This window comes from Chlorocebus sabaeus, chromosome 7 (assembly GCF_047675955.1).
Source record: "Chlorocebus sabaeus isolate Y175 chromosome 7, mChlSab1.0.hap1, whole genome shotgun sequence".
Lineage (NCBI taxonomy): Eukaryota > Metazoa > Chordata > Mammalia > Primates > Cercopithecidae > Chlorocebus > Chlorocebus sabaeus.
Window position 1 is genome coordinate 79,166,003 of NC_132910.1, and position 20,811 is coordinate 79,186,813.

The following is a 20,811-nucleotide window of genomic DNA, read 5'->3' on the forward strand; positions in this document are numbered from 1 at the left end:
AGGTCTTCTAGTAGCTTTCTCCGACTTCCGCATCAGGCCTCTTTGCCACTGGTTCTACACAGATATTCTCATTCACGTAATTACTTTCTAATAAACACATTGCTTTTTCTAAGCGTCTTATCTTTGCTCACATTACCTATTTAGAATGCTTCTCCCTTTCTCTAAATTCTCATCCTTCAAGAGCTGCTTTTGTCCCATCTCTTCTGTGATGGCTTCCTGATGATCTTAATTTTTATACCAATATCGCTTTTCACACACTGCCTAATATTATTCATTTTTATGTGTTCATTTCTTCCTTTTCATCTAACATATAAATTCCTTAATGGTAGGGAACATGTATTAGATTACTTTGTAACTTCTGTAATACCTGGTAGTCTTGTATGTACATGCTCAACAAATAATTAATGATTAGTTTGTGTGCTCATGTTTTTTAATTACAAAATCATCATAATATTTTAGGGTTTTATATGCTTCTTAGATTCTGAATGTCGTTATTAAGTTTAATGCTAGATTCTTTATTAGAACATCTTTTTCACTCCATTGTGATTAATCCCTGTTTTAGAAGTTCATTTTTTTGAGGTTGGTATCAATTATTGTCTGTTGGTTACTCTGTTAGCCAGTTTAGTAATTAGATTCCTCCATTCTACTTCAGCAAGAAGTTGAGAACTTTAAGAAGCTAAATCTCATTAGTAAAGAGCAGTTTGAAAACCTAACACCTGAACTTCCTTTTGAGCCAAACCAAGAAGTTCCTGTAGCACCTTCACAGTCCAGGCAAGGTATGTAAATCTGCTTTTGTGTAAGTGTCTGAATAGTATTAAAGCAGTTCTGAATTGTTTTGAAAAATTACTCCTTTTTTTTCTTTCTTTGTGGAAAATCATTAGGTAAATGGTAAAATGCTAGAATTTTAAAACTCAACTTTTATCCTTTTGTGAACTTCTATGATCACACCAGGTTATGCTCAAAGCCAGAGGCTTACTTAGAAGTAGGCAGAATTTGTTGGTTCTTTATGTATCTGATGTGATTTTAAGATTGCTGGGAATGTTTCTCTTCCAAAAATAAAATTTTTCACTGACTCACTGATCCTAAGAATGCAATAGAGTCATTCTTTTGTTTTAAAGTCTTAGCTGTGTGTGACAGTGTAAATAAATACATTGGGAGATCCATAAATTGAATCTGACATTTCAGACAAGTATAACTGATTTCGTTATAGTCTTTTCCCGAAGGTGGTTAAAAAAAAAGATTTATAAAAAGTCATACATGGCCGGGCGCGGTGGCTCAAGCCTGTAATCCCAGCACTTTGGGGGGCCAAGACGGGCGGATCACGAGGTCAGAAGATCAAGACCATCCTGGCTAACATGCTGAAACCCCGTCTCTACTAAAAATATAAACAAAACAAAACAAAACAAAACAAAAACTAGCCGGGCAAGGTGGCAGTGCCTGTAGTCCCAGCTACTGGGGAGGCTGAGGCAGGAGAATGGCGTGAACCCGGGAGGCGGAGCTTGCAGTGAGCTGAGATCCGGCCACTGCACTCCAGCCTGGGCGACAGAGCAAGACTCTGTCTCAAAAAAAAAAAAAAAAAAAAAAAAAAAAAGTCACACATATACAAAGATAGAGTGAATTTTATAATAAAACTCCCATTTTCCTGTTATACTTAATCACTTATACCCAATTTTGTTTTGTCTCAACTCCAGTCACTCCTATACCTCCCTCTGGATTATTTTGAAACAAATTCTCAATCATATGATTCATATTTTTTTATCCCTAAATATTTCTGTGTGTGTCTTTAAAAAGATAAGGGCTGTATCTTTTAACACATAAATTAGCAGGACATTATTTCTAAAATTAACAGTAATTCCTTAATGTGAAATATCTAGTTAGTGTTCAAATTTCCTCATTCATCACTTTTTTTTTTCCAGTTTCTTCAAATAGATTGCAATAGATTGATATGTCTTTTTTAGTCTACAGGTTTCTACTGTTTTTTGCCTTATAATTTATTGGTCCTTGCAATTTGGCATTTAAGAAACTGGGTTGTTTGTCCTGTAGAATTTCTCACATTCTGAATTTTGCTGATTATATCCCCATGGTCTCATTTAACCTGTTTTCTAGTCCTGAGTTATCTATGACTGTTAGTTCAGCATAGAGGCTTGATTAGATTAAGACTCAAATCTCTGTAAGCCTATGTCATATGTAGTATTGAATACTATTAGGAGATACATAATGCTGTATTGTCTCTTTTTGTAATGTTAGCGGTCATTGATGATCAGTGAGTGAAGCTTTTATTTTACTAGGGGTTGCAAAATAGTGATGATTCTATTTTTAATCATTACATCTTACCTTAATAGGTAGAATACTTTTATAAAGAGAACTTTCCTCAGAATATTTATTTATTCTGAGATAGAGTTCTTATAGGAAACTGAGTCAGTGCTGAATTATTTCCTTTTGTTTACTAGTTTCAAAGTACTAGCTGGTTCCTTAACATTCTTCGCTGGTGACTAATGAAGTTTTTGTTTGTTTGTTTTTAAATGATCACTGTGAACTCATAAATACATGAGATGGGTTTCACTCTATTATAGTTATTATTATTATTGATACCTGTGCCAGTTATCAGTTTATTGACTGTTAGCTCTAAAGCCACCTTTCATTTTCTTGCTCAGTAATAATGGAGTTGGACTGTTAACTTTAATGTTTCCCACCCCACACAAGGTTGAGCTTTGTCAGTACCAGACCTGCTGCTGAGTTGGTCCTTGTTTCTAGGCCTTTTGAATAGAAAGAGCTAGGAAATTTTTTAAAGAGAAAAATATATTATGTATTCATTTTGATATTTTCTGTCTAAATTTAAGATTATAGGTTTTAATTTTAACTTCTTTGATTTTGTAGTTGTATTGCTTTTTACTTACATATAAAAAATCTTTCTTCCTAACCACAGTAACATAATTATTTATTTGCTAATCCTATGATATAATAGTTCCAGAATAACAATAACATTAAATAACAATATTATAAATACTGAAAGGAAACTTCTTTTAGAGTTCTTTAAACTTTAGACTTTTAAAAACTTCATACTTTAAAGCTTTCTTTAAGGTTCTTTGTGTGTCCCACTAGGGATGTTCAGTTAAATTGCTGGATTTTTTGTCTTGTTAAATTTGAATACTTTAAAATTGAGAATGTATGTTCCTTTGCACATCATAGAAAGCATACAAATAGCAAATAAAGAGATAAATTTGGCATTGCATGACATTAACAAAGAATTAATAGCAGAAATCTAAAACCTTAAAAATTAATGTGAAAAATGGCAAACATTGACAGAAAAAGTAGTAAATAAAACATGAACATCAGTTTCATATTTGGGAAGACCAAATGGCCAATAAATATGAAAAGCTGCTATTTTTATTGAGGTTTTCCAATTAAAACCATAGTGATACACCATATTATAACCTAGCAGTTTCATTTCAAGAGATACTGTGGCAGGCCGTTGTGACTCATGCCTAAAATCCCAGCACTTTGGGAGGCCAAGGCAGGAGGATCACTTGAGCCCAGGAGTTTGAGAACAGCCTGGGCATACTGTTGCAGATGTTTACCAAGAGAATATTTGCAGTATCATTGTTCATAATAGAAAAAAGCAATTGAAAACTAAAAAATGCTCAGTTATAGTAGAATGTATTATAAGATGTGGTGTATTCATACATAGGAAAAATAGGCAGCAGTGGAAAATGAAAGAACTAACGTTATACGTGACGAAATGTGTTAATCTAAAAATATAGGAAAAAATAACAAAAATAAAAAATAAAAAAATAGGATGTATAAAATAAGCTAGAACAAAGAAGTTCATTCAATGTAATGCTATTACATAAAGTATAAAATTCATGGATATATGCATAGCACATAGGAGCCATGAATATAAGCAAGGAGAATTATTAATATAAAAATTTAATATATTAATTTACTCCTGAGGGTGGGGGAATCCCATCTGGAAGGTCTGCATATGTGTTTGCTAGCGTCTGGAATTTATGTATTGGTCTAGTTGGTTGGTATGAGTGTGTATCAACTGTATTTTAAAATTTATATATAAATCTATTAATTTTTATTTGTGTGCTGCAATCTCTAGTTTTTAAATATATGAACAGAAAAGTATAAAAATAAAGCAAAAATTTAAAAAAGATAGAATTTGACCCAATATATTGCTATGACAGGAAATGTTGAATAGATTAATGTTCAAATTAAAAGATAATTTTAATCTTAAAATTAATTGGGCTTAAAAAATTCACTCTATGCTAGTTATATGTCATAACATATGGAAATATTAGAAAGTAAAGGATGGGAAATCATATAAAAGAATGATCCTAATAGAAAAGAGTTGGTATTGCCATTACAATATAGAATTTAAGGCATAAAGAAGGAGTTTATTTTCACTGTCTTCAGTATCTATGTTCCTATTTATTCCCTATGCCTGCTCCAAACAGGCCTCTGTCCTCCACATCCCAAACCAGCTACTGATAATATCACCAGGAATCTCTATATATATCTCAAATCAGTCCTTATCTTACCTGATGTCAGCATTAAATCAAATTAATCGCTCTGTCCTGAAACATATTTTTACTTCCTGAACACTTATTCACTTATTCTCCTTCTGCCTCATGGAGTCTTTTTTGCTAGTTCTTCGCTGTTTCCCTAACCTCTAAAATTTGGATGCTTTAGGACCCAGTCCTCAAATTTCTCCTCTTTTGAATCCTCATTAACTCCTTGAATAGCATCAAGTCTCATGGGTTTTAAAGAGCATTATTATACTAATGAGTATCAAATTAATATGTATAGACCAGACCTACACCCTGTATTTCAGACAAATATTCAACTGTATGGTTAACAGTTCTACTTGTATATTTTATAAGCATGTTAAATTTCGTATGTCCAAAATCTAAGTTCTGAATTCCCACCCCTCTCCAAGGACTTTTCCTCCTAGACTTCCACATCTCTGTAAATATTACCTCCATTTTTCCAGTTGCACAGGTCAAAACATTTCTGTGTCATTTTTGATCTGTTTGTTTTTTAAATTCCATATCTTATTTATGGGAAAGTTATATATATTTAAAATATATCTAGAATCTAACCACTTCTCACTTTCTCCATCTCTATCACCCTGTAAAAGTCACCATCGTTTTCTCCTTGGTTAATTGTAATAAACTCCTAGCCTGTCTCCCTCCTTTCATTCTGACCACCCTACAAATATCCAGTTATATTTTTTGTTTCCTCTTAAAAATTATATTTAAGGTGTACAACATGATGTTTTGATATATATATCGTGTAATGGTTACAATAGTCAAGCAAATGAACATATTATCTCACATAGTTACCTTTTTTGTGTGGCAAGAGCACCTAAAATCTCTCTTAGCAAAAATACCAAGTATAATATAATTTTATTAGCTGTTGCCCTCAGGTTGCACATTAGATCTCTAGACTTATTTATCCTACATATCTGCAACTTGGTATTTTTTGACCTACATCTCCCCGTTCTCCCTCATCCCACCCTTGGTAACCACTGTTTTATTATCTACGTCTATATACTTTTTTTTAAAGATTCTATGTATAAGTGACATTATGAAGTATTTTTCTTTCTGTGTTTGACTTATTTTATTTAGCATAATGTCCTCCAGTTTCATCCATATTGTAGCAAATGGCAGGATCTCCTTTTTTTAAAGGTTTAATTATATTCTATTCTCTCTCTATATATATGCACATATATATACACACACACACATATACACATGTATACACATATATACACACACATATACGTATATATACACATATATGCATATATATTCACACATATATATACACACACACATATACATACACACACATCACCATTTCTCTGTTTATCATAAGTGGACACATACTTTAGTTGTTCCCATATCTTATATCTTGGCTATTGTGAATAATGTGGCAATGAACATGTGAGTGCAGATAGATATCTTTCTATGGTGATGATTTCATTTCCTTTGGGTATATACCCAGAAGAGGGATTGTTGGGTCATATGGTAATTCTACTTTTAATTTCTTTACAAATCTCCATACTGTTTTCCGCAATGGCTACACGAGTGCACCTTTTCATATACATGTTGACCTTGTTATGTCTTCTTTGGAGAGATCTCTAATCAGGTCTTTTGACCATGTTTTAATTGGATTATTTGCATTCTTGCTATTGAGTTGTTTGAGTTACTTATATATTTTGGATATGACTCCTAATCAGATATGTGGTTTCCAATATTTTTTCTTATTCTGTAGGTTGTCTCTTTGCTCTGTTGACTGTTTCCTTTGCTGTGCAGAAGAAACTTTTTCATTTGGTGCAATCCATTTGTTTATTTTTGCTTTTGTTGCCTGAGCTTTGTGGGTCATATTTTTTGAAAAATTGAGATGTAGTTTACATTCAGTAAGTTTCACACCATTTATGTACATCATTTTGGGAACTTTGACAGATGAATACAGTCATGTAAACACCACCTAGTCAAGTTACTGAACATTTCCATTACTCCCTGAGGATTTTTCCATGACTCTTTGTATTCAACCCAGGCCAAGTTTTTGGCAGCTTGTTTTCTATTTTCTATTCCTCTAGTTTTGCCATTTCTAGAATATCATATAAGTGGAATCATATAAAATATAGCCTTTTGAGTCTGGCTCCTTTCATTTAGCATAGTGCCTTTCAGATTTATTCATGCTTTTGTGTGTTGTTTGTATTACCTTTTTATTGACAAGTAGCATTCCATCGCATGGATGTAAACAGTTTATCCACTTATTAGTTGAAGGCATATAGGTTGTTTTTCTGTTTTTGGTGATTATGAATTAAGCTGCTATGAGTATTTGTTTATAAGTTTTTATGTGAATATGTGTTTTCATTTCACTTGGGTAAATGCTTTTGAGTGGCACTGTTGGATCATACAGTAAGTACAACTTTTTAAGAAACTGTCCAACTTTTCCAAAATGGCTGTGCCATTTTATATTCTTACTAACAATATATGAAGGTTCCATTTGCTCTACATCATCACCAGCATTTAGTATTGTTAGTTTAAAAAAAAATTTTTTTTGCCATCTAATAGTAGTATCTCATTGTGACTGATACTGTTGCGTATCTTTTTATGTGCTGATTTGCCATCAGTTCATGCTTGGCAAAGTGCCTGCACAAATCTTTGGACATTTCTTTTATTGAGTTGTTTTTGTTACTGAGCTTTGAGAGTTCTTTACTCTGGATACAAGTCCTTTATTGCAGATGTACATAGGTAATTTGCACATGTCTTCTCAGAACCTGGGGCTTATATTTTCATTTTTTAAGAGTATCTTTTGGGCCAGGTGCGGTGGCTCATGTCATATGGCTTGTCTTAATTAGTCTGTGTTGTAAAGTACATTGATTGGTTTTCAAATGTTGAACTAGTCTTGGATTCTCAGGATAAGCCTCATTTAGTTATTATATTATCCTTTTATATAATCCTAGTTATTATATTATCCTTTTATATATTGTTAGACTCAGGTTGCTTATATTTTTTGAAGACTTTTGTACTATATTCATGAGGAATATTGTTTTTTTTTTCATTGTCTTGGATTATATTTGTCTGATTTTAGTGTTAGAGGTGTCATAAAATGAGTGTCATAAAATGAGTTGGTAAGTGTTCCTTCTTTTGTATTTTGGAAGAGTTTGTCTACAACTGTTTATTTCTTACACATTGCTAGCATTCCCCAGTGCCATCCAGGCCCAGATGGCATCTGGGCCGGGAACTATTGGAATGTTTTAAACTACACATTTATTTCTTTAAGAAACATAAGACTAAGTAAGTCTTTTTTCTCAGGTGAGCTCTTGTACCTATTGGATTTGTTCGTTTCCTGGAATTTATGATATGCTCTTTTTCTCCTTTTACTGTTCATAGGTTCTGTAGAGATATCTCTTCTTTCATTCCTACTCTTTATAAATTTGTGTCTTTTTTGTCTTGATCGATCTAGCTAGAGGTTCATCAGTTTAATTTTTTTAAGTTTTATTTTCATTGATTTACTTTATTTTTATTCCAGTTTTATTAATTTTTGCTCTTTATTATTTCCTTTTTTCTTATTTTGTTCCTCCTTTTCTAGTTTCAGTGGAAGCTTAGATCATTTATTTGACACCATTTTTCTTTCCTATTATAACCATTTAGTACTACAAATTTCCCCCTAAGCAGTATTTTAGGTGTTATTGCATTTTGATTTTCATTCAGTTCTATATATTTTCTAATTTCTTTTTAATTTTTTGATACATCAGCTATTTAGAAGTGTTTTTGTTTAATTTTTAAAATTTGGATATCTTCCTGAAATCTATTTGTTTGAAATCTAATTTTTAAGGGAGAAGTTTAAATTACTGATTTGAGAGTTTCTTTTCGGATATAAGTAAGCATTTAATATTCTCTCTCTCGCTCTCTATATTTATCTATATATTTTTTTAAGACAGAGTCTTGGAGTCTCGCCCTGTCGCCCAGGCTGGAGTGCAGTGGTACAACCTCGCTCACTGCAACCTCTGCCTCCTGGGTTCAAGCGATTCTCCTGCCTCAGCCTCCTGAGCAGCTGGGATTACAGGTCTGTGCCACCACACTCGGCTAATTTTTGTATTTTTAGTGGAGACCGGGTTTCACCACGTTGGCCAGGCTGGTCTCGAACTCCTGGCCTCAAATGATCCACCCACTTCGGCTTCCCAAAGTGCTAGGATTACAGGCATGAGCCACTGAGCACAGCCCTTAATTCTATATATTTTTATTTAAGCACTGCTTTAGCTGCATTCCACAAATTTTGATATGTTGTATTTTATTAATTTTTATGCTTTCAAAACATTTTCTAAATTCTTTTGAGACTTCCTCTTTATGTATTATTTAGGAGCGTATTCGGTGTAATTTCCAAGTGATTAGAACTTTTTCAGTTATCCCTCTGTTATTAATCTTATTGATATATAGTTTAATTCTATTATAGCCAGAGAACATACTTTACATTATTTTAAAATTTAAAGTTAATTTGTTAATTTCAAATTTGTTTAATTAATTTGCTAATTGTATCACCCACAATATAGTCTGTCTTGGTGAATGTACCATATACATCTGAGAAGAATGTTTATTATACTATTTTTGAGTAGAATGTTCCATATTGTCTGTTTAGTTCAGTTGGTTAATGGTGTTGATGAGTTCTATATCTTTGCTGATTTTTTTGTCTACTGGTTCTATCTTAGAGAGGAGTGTCGAAGTCACCACCTATAATTGCAGACTTGTTTATTTCCTATTTCAGTTTTATTGGGTTTTGCTTCATTTATTTAGCTCTTTTGTTAGTTCACCTTATACCCATTGGTATATTGTGTCATCTTGGTGAATTGGCCCTTTCATTCATGTATGTTGTCCTTGTTTGCTTTGAAATTTAGTTTGTCTGATTGTAATATAGCCATTCCAGCTTTCTTTCATTTTTCTCTCATGGTATGTGATGTATCTTTTGCCGACTTTTTACTTTTAACCTACCTATATCATTATATTTGAAGTCAGTTTGTTATAGATAGCATATAGTTAGGTCATGTTTTTTATTCAGTCTGACAATATGTCTTTTAATTGGTTTGTTTAGACTAATATAATTATTGATATGTTTGGATTTAGGTCAACCTTTTTATTATTCATTTTCTTTTTTTTTTTTTTTTTTGCTTCTATTGCCCATTTTCTGCATTCTTTGTGTTATTTGTAACTTTTTCTATTACATTTTAATTTATGTACTGTGGATTTGGACATATATATCTTTTTTTTTGTATAATTGTTTTTAGTGATTGCTCTAGGGATTTCTAAACACATACTTTTCAGTTTATTTCGAATCAATATTTTACCATTTCAATAAGAATGTAGAAACCTAACCCCCATACCCCCATAGAGATTTTTTTTTTTCCTTTCTCTCCCCACCGGCCCCACCCCAAGAGAGAGGGTCTCACTCTGTTGCCAAGGCTGGAGTACAGTGGTGCACTCATGGCTCACTGCAGCCTCAAACTGCTGGGTTCAAGTAATCCTACCACCTCAGCCTCCCAAGTAGGTAGGACTACAGGTGCATGCCACAAAGCCTAACTAATTTTTTTATTTTTGTGTGGAGACAGGATCTCGCTGCGTTGCCCAGATTGGTCTGGTACTCCTGGCCTCAAGAGATTCTCCTACCTCAGTCTCCCAAAGTGCTGGGATTATAGGCATGAATCACCACACTCAGCTGAAATTTCTTTATGTAATGATTGTCTTATATATCTTCATATGTTAAAAAGCCCACCAATGTTTTATTTTTTACTTTCAAGCATGTTTTAAATAACTTAAAAGGAGAATAGTCTATTATATTTATCCAGACCTTTACCATTTATCTTCCTGTTCCTCTATTCGTGATGTTTCAGGTTTCCTTCTGTTATCATTTTCTTCTGAAATACTCAGGTTAGTGGTTCTTTCAGTTGGTTATGATTTATAGTTTTCTTTCTTCTGAGAATGTCTTTATTTCACCTTATTGCCAAGGATATTTTCACTGGATAAAGAATTCTGGACTGACAGTTCTTTTCTGTTAGTGATTCAAAACTGTTGTACCACTTCTTTCTGTCCTCCGTGGTTTTTCGTATAAAATTTTGTAGTCATTCAAATTGTTTCCCTACAAGTAATGCATCTCTAGCTACTTTCAAGATTTTTATTTTTTTCATCTTAAGTTTACAGCAAGTAGAGTGTGATGTGCCTTGGTATGGAGTTCTTTGGGTTTATCCTGGATAGGATTGTCTGTTTCTTGAATCTGTAGGTTTGACTTTAGACAAATTTGGGAAGTTTTCAACTATTATTTCCTTAAAAAAATTTTTAGCCCTGCACTTCTTCTCTCCTAGACCTTTTGTTGTCCCACGGATTCTTAAGGTTTGGCTGTTTTTTTTTCAGTTTCTTTTTTTTCTGTTGTTGAGGTTGCTGTTCTGTTTTCGGTTCAGTTTCTGTTGATTCTGGTTGCTTTTAATCTTTGTCACCCATTTTAAGCACCTTAATTACTATTGCTTTGGTGTACTTTTCATGTTTCTTGTGCTTGAACTCACTGAGTTTTTAAAATATGTGTTTTTACATTCTTAATCAAATTTGGAAAGTGTTCAGCTGTTCCTTTAAATTTAAAATTTTAATTAAAAAATTTATAGACTGGGTGTGGGAGCTTATGCCTGTAATCCCAGCACTTTGGGAGGCCAAGGCAGATGGATCACCTGAGGTCAGGAGTTCAAGACCAGCCTGGCCAACATGGTGAAACCCCATCTCTACTAAAAATACAAAAATTCGCTGGGTGTGGTGGCGTGCACCTATAATCCCAGGTACTCGGAAGGCTGAGGCATGACAATCACTTGAATCCAGGAGGTAGAGGTTGCAGTAAGCCAAGATTGTACCACTGCATTCCAGCCTGGTTGACAGTGAGACTCTGTCTTAAAAAAAAAAAAAAAAAGAAAAAGATTAATAATGTTTTCCTGTTCTTTTTTCTCTTTCTCTCAAGACTCCAATTACATGTATAATTTATATTAGGGCACTTGAAGTTGTCCCATACTTCATTAATGCTCCGTTTTGTTGTTGTTTTTCAGACCTTTTACTCTGTTTTTGTTTTAAGTAACTTTTATTCCTCTCTTCAAGTTTATTCGCCTTTTCTTCTACAGAGTCTATTTTTAATCCATCCAGTGTGTGTGTGTGTGTGTGTGTGTGCGCGCGCGTGCGTGTGTATGTGTATGTTTTAAAATCTCAGCTGTCGGGCCGGGCGCGGTGGCTCAACCCTGTAATCCCAGCACTTTGGGAGGCCGAGACGGGCGGATCACGAGGTCAGGAGATCGAGACCATCTTGGCTAACACGGTGAAACCCCGTCTCTACTAAAAAATACAAAAAACTAGCCGGGTGAGGTGGCAGGCGCCTGTAGTCCCAGCTACTGGGGAGGCTGAGGCAGGAGAATGGCGTAAACCCGGGAGGCGGAGCTTGCAGTGAGCTGAGATCCGGCCACTGCACTCCAGCCTGGGCGACAGAGCTAGACTCCGTCTCAAAAAAAAAAAAAAAAATTCTCAGCTGTCGTCCTTTTCTCATCTAGAAGCGTGATTGGATCCTCTTTTATACTGCATATATATATATATTTTAATATGCTCGTGTTTTTCTGTACTTTATTGAATACACAAAATATAGTTATGATTTTTTTTCTTTTTTTTGCTAGCAAAGTATAAATCCAGGATTTGGATTCATATCTATCTGACTGCTATAGTTCAGTGGCCGGCAAATTATGGCCTATTGACTGAAACTCGCCTGCTATGGGCCAATGTGATAACGCTGGTCATTTACATATGGCCTCTTGCTGTTTTTATGCTACAAAGGCAGAGCTGAGCTGTTTCAACAGAGACCTTACGTCTTAAAAAGCAAAGAATATTTACTATCTGACCTTTGTAGGAAAAGTTTGCTGAGCTCTGCTTTAGAGGCATTTTTATTTATAAAAAACCTGAAGTGCCAGTTCTCATGTAGCATTTTTAATTTTTGACCTTCACTAAACACTAACAGCATAATATTGAGTTTTATTTTTATAAAGGCAGTGGAGACTGTAAACAAGGCTCATATGGTTCAGGTATGAAGCTGTGCAATGATCTGATTTGGTAGTGATAAAATTTGGAAAACCTTAGATAGTAGAATAGTTAGCACACCCCTAAGTTCAGTGGTTTTTACATTTAGCATGTGTAAGGTTCACCTGGGAAGCTCGTTGAAACAGATTAAAGGACTCTGTATCAACTTTCTGAATCAGTAAGGTAGGTGGGATATGAGAATATACATTTCTAACAAGTTCCCAGGTCATGCCAATAGTTCTATTTGGGACCATACCTTGAAAATTACTGCTTTAACCCTTTTTAAGTGTATCATTTGAATTTCAGTAAATGTATAAAATTGTATACCAGCACCACAATCCGGTTTTAGAACAATTCCGTCATACTAAAGAGTTTCTCATGCACATTTGCAGTTAATCCCAACATTCACCTTCAGCCTGAGGCAACTAGTTATCTTTCTTTCACTATGGTTTTGCACTTTTCAGAAATTTTATATAAATGGAATCATATGATACATAGTTATATACTTGGAATCCTTCACTTAACACAATATTTTTGAGATTCATCTATGTCATTGCATGTATCAGTACCTTTCTTTTATTGCTAAGTATTATTTCATAGAATGAGCATACTACATTTTTTTGTCCGTTCAACATTTTATGGATAGTTGGATTGTTTCTAGTTTTGGCTATTATGAAAAATGCTATTATGACTATTCATGTACAAGAGATGGCCTATGCTTTTGATTAAAAGGAAGTTATAATATATAGATGATATTCATATATTATGCTATGCTTGTAGTTGACAAAAAATGTTAATATGTTCATTTCCTAATATATTTCCAATAATAATATTTTAATATTTACTATGAATATTTTATGTTCTTGTAATGAACTAATATTTGATAATTTTATGTCAAAATATTATAAATTGGTATGATAGTCTATAAAAATTTTGTAAAATGTTTCTTTTGAGATAACTAACGTAGTCTATAGATGTTAATCTTACAAAATTAATGTACCTACTCTTATTGGTGGGCAAAATTCACCCTGAGCACCTGGAATAAAATAAGTATAAAACAAATAAAACTTAGCTTTTGATTTTGGAAATGTTCCGGTACAGATAACAATAGGGAGAATTGTTTAACGAAATCCTTATGTATCCATCTCACCTAATTTCAACAATTGTTAATAGGTTGACATTCTTTTTTAACCTTGCCTCCCAATCTATTTCTGGTATTCTATATTGAATCTCAAAGTCATATCATTTCTTCTGGAAATACTTCACTATATATTGCAAACTGACTAGGACTCACAAAACAAGTATGTATGTAAATTTTTACAGCACCATTATTTTACCTAACAAAATTAGCAATAATTTTTAATATAATCTACTACACAGTATATGTTTAGTTGTCCCTAATTGTCTTAAATATATTTTTCAAATTGTTTGATTGAACTAGGACGAAACAAGATGCAAACATTGCAATTGACTGATAACACCATTAAGTCAATCTTAATCTCTAATTATTTCTCTTCCCTTGTTTTTCCATGACAATGATTTGTTGAAGAAACTGGTTAATTTGTTGAAGAAACTGGTAGGATTTCTTATGATCTATATTTACCTGACTGTATCTTCTTCATATCATTTAGTATATCCTTTATCCCATGTATTACTAATGAAGTATAAGTACAAAGGATTTAGATATAGAGGATTGAGTATATTCAAGTTTTGGCATTGTTTTTTTCCTAGTAGCAAGAATATTTCTTAGGAAGACTTGTCTATTTCCTATAACACCATAGTATGTCTGTCACTCCCACTTTTACTGATGCTGTGATTCATGATTTGACTCAGGTGTTGCGAGCCTGATCCTTTCATTAACAAGTTTCGCTCCAATCTTTTACCAAATGGTTTTAGCAGCTATTGATGAATATTCCCTAGATTTCCTCTATGTCAGTAGAATTGCAAAATGGTTATCTTCTAATTCCATCATTTCTTCTGCAATCCTTACGTAAAATTTTCTTATGAAGAATGTTCTTTCATCAACTCTTTGGTTACCCTGAAATTCAACTTTTACAGACAAGGAAGGATAAATGCTTGCTTCTTTCTTTTTATTCAGTTTATTGGTTTTCAAAATAATGAGTTGGTGCCCTAGGAAACTCTAAATGTGATTGAGTTTTAAAGTATCATTATGAACTCATGGAGCTTATTTATTCGATGTGTTTAATCCATTTTGGTCATTGTTTTTAGTGGTCAAATTGTTTTATTTTTGACTGGTGAACCTCTAAGATTTACTCCTTTGTCCTTTGATTTATGCTAGTATTTTAAAAACTACTTTATTGTTTTTCTGCTACTTTATTGCTCAAGATTTTCCAGGCTCAGATTATACATTCTGTACTCCAGATGTTATTTCTTTGAGGAGAACTAATTAGTGGGAAATGGAATTTATAGACCATAATCTAAGTGATAGGAAGCTTACTCTTTCTGGGTTGTTACTGCTCCTAGATCTTTGAAAATGTCTTTCACAAAGGTACTGGATTTAACACATTTTTCAGTATATGTTCATGTTTTTATCTCTAGGATTGTATCTCTCTCTCTCTCTATATATATATACATGCATATATATATATATATATATATTTTTTTTTTTTTTTTTTTTTTGAGATGAAGTCTCGCTCTTGTTCCCCAGGCCGGAGTGCAATGGTGTAATCTCAGCTCACTGCAACCTCCGCCTGCCAGGTTCAAGCAATTCTCCTGCCTCAGCCTCCTGAGTAGCTGGGATTACAGGCGCCTGCTACCATGCCTGGTTAATTTTTGTATTTTTAGTAGAGATGGGATTTCACCATGTTGGACAGGCTGGTCTCAAACTCCTGACCTCAGGTGATCTACCTGGCTTGGCCTCCCAAAGTGCTGGGATTACAGATGGGAGCCACTGCACCTGGCCAGATTGTATATATTTTTGGTATAAGGAAAACAGTATTAACACAATTCAGTTAAGTTTAGCATTCCTTTGATGAGGATATATTTTTTCCCAGACATTATGTATGGTAGGCACTAGTATTCGATGCAATTGTGGTAGTTGCTTTCTGGAAAGCAATGAGACTTACTCTTGGCATCTATGGGATGATATGTAAGAAAATAAATTTTAATTTAATAAATGAAACAATAAATGGAGAAAATACAGACACAGCACAAAGGTGTTCAAGGAATGCTTCACATTCCCAAGAAAGGTAACATCTGTGCTGGGTATTAAAGGAAGGCTATGGTAACTGTTGCATTGGGTATACAAAAGATTCAGGAAAGGGACTTTCAGACAGAAGAAAAAGCATATGAAAAGATACAGAACAAGGATCAGGACTGACAGTTTGGTGCTATTTGTGTCACCAAGATCAAAGTGGAAAATGACAACAGATGAGGCAAAATCAGCAAAATCTCATATGCCAGGGTAAAGAGCCTAGGCTTATTCTAGAGGCAAATGGGAAATACTGAAGAATGTTAAACAGAAATATGAAATGATCTAATTTTCTCCTCAGAATAATCATTCTGGTAACAGTGAGGAAAATGGATTGGGAGAGGAAATGGCAAATGTGTAAGTTCACTTTTGACTTTACAAACTCGTGCCTAGAATAGTGCTTGGCAGATAGCAGGCACTTAATATTTGTTGAGTGAAAAAACAAAAAGTTGTTATATGAATCAAAAGAAGTAGATAAGTCTGAAGAAAAACCACACGGAAATAGAGACTATTTTTTTTTGTTGCTATTACTTGATTTATCTGCTGGCTTATTTGGTATCTTACCATAAGATTTTCATGAGCAAATCAGCAAGTAAAATAACAGAATAAAAAAAAAATAGTCGAAGGGTTTGAATAGCAGTCTCACAAAAGAGGAAGTCTGAAGGGTAACTAGATATATGAAAACATGCACAATTTCACTAGCAATAACTAAGGAAATGCAAATATCTTTTAAATCCCATGAGATGGAAGAATAGTTAAGAGTTTAAACAAAACCCAGTCTTCACCAGGATGTTGAATTGTTGGAATTCTCACATGTTGCTGGTGAGAGTGTAAGTTGGTGAAATCATTATAGAAAGTGGTTTGGCGGTCAGTGGTCATTAAATCAGAAGATGCACATCTCTTTTTTTTTTTTTTTTTGAGACGGTGTCCTGTCGCCCAGGCTGGAGTGCAGTGGCGCCATCTCGGCTCACTGCAAGCTCCGCCTCCCCGGTTCACGCCATTCTCCTGCCTCAGACTCCCAAGTAGCTGGGACTACAGGCGCCCGCCACCACGCCCAGATAATTTTTTCGTATTTTTAGTAGAGACGGGGTTTCACCGTGTTAGCCAGGATGGTCTCGATTTCCTGACCTCGCTATCCCCCCGCCTCGGCCTCCCAAAGTGCTGGAATTACAGGCGTGAGCCACCGCGCCCGGCCAGATGCACATCTCTTTTGACTCAGTATTTCCACTCAGATATAAACCCTAGAGAAATGTTCATACCTATACAGAAACATGTTCAACAATGTTGATCACAGCATTGTTGATTAAACAAAAAACTTTGAAATAATATAAATGTGTCTCTGCAGGAGAATGGATAAATTGTGATATATTTGTACACCACATACTATTCAGCACTGAAAATGAAAAAATTAGAGCTATGTAAATAAAACATGAGAAAAGTTTACAAAGTGATACAGTATTATGTTACATATATAAAGTTAATTATGCAAAATAATATTACATATATGTAATAATAGATCAAAATTCCAAATTTAAGAGGCTAGTTATCTCTGAGAAAGGAAAGCAGGAGGGAAATGGGATTAGCGGAGGTTACACAGGAAGCTTCACTCTTTCTTTAAAAGAAAAAGTCATAAACAGATATAGAAAAATAAAAATTTTATAAAGTTAGATAATGGTCAAAAAAGTATTTGTTATTTTTGTTTTTATATATTTGAAATGTTTTCAGTGAAAAATCTTTTGAGCTTAGAGAATTCCAGAATTATCCTTATTCTCAAAGTAAAATATTTTCCTAGCATCTAAATAATTTTAAGAGTTTTTTATTTTGCAGATTTGACTGATGAATTAGCTCAGAAGCTATTTGATGTTTCAGAAATAACTTTGGCAGCAATGGTTTGTTCGTTGCCTACAGCAGTTCCAGAATCTCCTAGAATTCATCCTACAAGAACACCCAAAACACCTCGAACACCTAGGTTACAAGATCCTAACAAAACACCAAGATTTTATCCTGTTGTTAAAGAACCAAAAGCCATTGATGTAAAGGTATACAAAACAACCAGGAATATAAGGCTTGCATTTTGTATCCTTTAACATTACAGAATGAGACGTTGTAATTTCTGTAACATCACATTAAAAAGTGTGTGTTATAACTTGTAATATTTCACTTAAAAATCGTACTTTACCATAGTGATAGTTTCTCAGGTTAAGAAATTTTTTGGTTGGGCATGGTGGTTCATGCCTGTAATCCAACACTTTGGGAGACCAAGGCAGGTGGATCGCTTGTGCCCAGGAGTTGGAGACTAGCCTGGGCAATGCCGTGGGACCCCATCTCTAAAAAAATACAAAAATTAGCTGGGCATGGTGGCATGTGCCTGTAGTCCCAGCTACTTCAGAGGCTGAGGTGGGAGGATTGTTTGAGCCTGTAGGGGTCAGGGCTGCAGTGAGCCATGATCATGCCACTGCACTCCAGCCTTGGCAACAGAGTGAGACCCCATTTAAAAGTAAACAAAAACCTTTTTTACCATTGGATAGTGTAATTAAAGACGAACAGAAAGTATAATGAAGAATCTCACTAAGCTGCACTTCATTTTATCCTTGTGTCACAAACCTACCAAAGGACCTTATTAAGTTTTGTAACTTGTGTGTGAGATTTTTGAGTTTTGTGACTTCATATGATTTCACAATGTGTTATCTACAGTATGAAAATGTTTGAGTTCATTTATAGTCAGAGGGTTTTAATTTACTTGTGAAGTTCACACTATTGAAACTAATTGCAATGCTTGACTTTATTTTCTTTAGAGTCCAAGAAAGAGAAAAACAAGGCATAGCACAAATCCCCCTCTAGAGTGTCATGTTGGTTGGGTAATGGATTCCAGAGACCATGGGCCAAGAACATCCTCTGTCAGGTACTATATTTCTCAAACATTACTTTTTTGTTCTTGATTTGAAGTTTTTTGAAAACAGTTACTAATTAGATATTTCAAAATATTTAAAAATTAATATGTTAGCAAATTACAGAACAATGAAAATGGTACAAAGAAGCCAAAGAAGAGATAAGTTTTACAAGTATGTTAAGGAAATAATCCAGTAAGACAGTTTTTTTTCCCATTTAAATTATTTTTCACAAATGTGAACTCTTAGATTTATAAACTATGTAGGTCTATGAAAGTTACTATCTTTGGAAAAATCCCAGAGTCTTAGTGGCATTTAATAGGTTCTTAGTAGATATTTATTGAGGGCATTAATGTGCTAAACACACTACTCAAACTATATAAATACTATGGAAACAAAGCATTATTATTTTGCTTTTTTCCCCCATTTTTGGTAAATCATTTAGATTAGCTGATTTTTAGCAGAAATTTTTTTTTATAAGAAAGAAGAAAATTAATTTTAAAAAAAGGAAGACTAGAGCAAATCTTTTAGAGTGCCAGTGATATGCAAAGCACTGTGGTATGTTTTGTCCTTCAGAGGGGTTGCAGAGGTGATTTATTGCTCATTGCTTTGTGATTCTTTCTTTTAAATAAAAATAGAGACAGAATGTTGCCCTGTTGCCTAGGATAGTCTCAAACTTCTGGCCTCAAGCAATCCTCCTACCTCAACCACTAAAGTGCTGGGATTTTTTTTATTTTTATTTTTTGAGACGAAGTCTCGCTCTGTCACCCAGGCTGGAGTGCAGTGACACAATCTTGGCTCACTGCAAGCTCCGCCTCCTGGGTTCAAGCAATTCTCCTGCCTCAGCCTCCCGAGTAGCTGGGACTACAGGTGTGTGCCACCACGCCCGGCTAATTTTTTGTATTTTTAGTAGAGACGGGGTTATGTTAGCCAGGATGGTCTTGATCTCCTGACCTGGTGATCCGCCCACCTCAGGCTCCCAAAGTGCTGGGATTACAGGCGTGAGCCACCATGCCCAGCTAAAGTGCTGGGATTATAGGCATGAGCCACCTCACCCAGCCTGTGTTTCTTAAACACCATTTTGTGTTTATACTAGATATTTTCAGAATAATTAATGGATAGTTTTTCCACTTGAAAACTTTGGGAAAATATGTTTTTGACTGAGTACTAGAAAAGGATTAGTTAGTTTCATGAAAAGAAATGCCAGGGAGTTTATCATGCTCTCAAAACCTTGAAATCTGTCTATTTAGTGATACACATTTGATTATTTTACATTGTTCTTACTAGATATATTGTCTCTAAAAGATAAAAAGTGCGTATGTTCTGCACACCTGTGGTATACTAATAGTTATTCTGGAGTTATAAGTGACTTTTCAGTTTTTTTCCCCAGAGTATTTCTTTTTATTGGAGCAGTATATTTAGAGATCAGCAACAGTGAAAAATGTTTAATTTACCTAATGAAGGACATCTTGTCTTTGTTGCTTCCAAGTTTTGGGAATTATGAATAAAGCTGCTATAAACATCTATGTAAAGGTTTTAGTGTGGACATATTTTAAAATCCCTTGGATAAATACTAAGAAGCATGATTGCTGGATTGTATGATAAGAATATGTTTAGTTTTGTAAGAAGCTGCCAACCTGTTTTCCAAATTGGCCCTATCATTTTGCATACTCACAAGTAATGTTTCTTTTTAACCTTGGTAATGTCTTGTTTTGAAGTCAGCCTTGTCTGATATTTGTATAATTATGCCAGCTTTCTTTAGATGAGTGTTTGCCAGTGTATCTTTTTCTACCTTTTTACTTTTAAGCAATCTCTTTGTTTTAAAGTGGGTTTCACATAGGCAGCATATATTTGGGTCTTTCTTTGCTTTTTATAACCCAGTCTGATAAGGTGTTAATCAGTATGTTTAGACCATCCACATTTAGTGTAGTTACTGATGTGGTTGGATTTAAATCTATCATTTCTTTGTCTCATCTATTCTTTTTTTCTTTTCTTTTCTTTTCTTTTTTTGAGACTGAGTCTCACTGTGTTGCCCAGTCTGGAGTGCAATGGCATGATCTTGGCTCACTTCAACCTCCAGCTCCCAGGTTCAGGTGATTCTCTTTCC

General features: G+C 34.2%; 1 protein-coding gene across 21 annotated transcripts in view; it reads left to right on the top strand.

Annotated features, from left to right (window-relative positions):
* Positions 1 to 20,811, top strand: part of LARP1B (La ribonucleoprotein 1B) — a 154,060-nt gene that overhangs the window by 99,475 nt on the left and 33,774 nt on the right. For 10 of the 21 annotated variants that reach the window (XR_012093433.1, XM_073017625.1, XM_037991850.2 and 7 more), the window contains 3 exons: positions 653 to 776; positions 17,644 to 17,855; positions 18,612 to 18,718. The exons of 1 other annotated variant lie outside the window; for it this stretch is intronic. Coding sequence is in view for 17 of the 20 variants with exons in the window: in XM_073017625.1 (XP_072873726.1) it covers positions 653 to 776; positions 17,644 to 17,855; positions 18,612 to 18,718 (443 nt within the window). In the remaining 3 variants the exon portion in view is untranslated. Of the gene's footprint in view, positions 1 to 652; positions 777 to 16,117; positions 16,174 to 17,643; positions 17,856 to 18,611; positions 18,719 to 20,811 lie in introns of those variants that run through there. 10 more of the 21 variants (XM_037991825.2, XM_037991832.2, XR_012093432.1 and 7 more) reach the window with 7 other exon arrangements.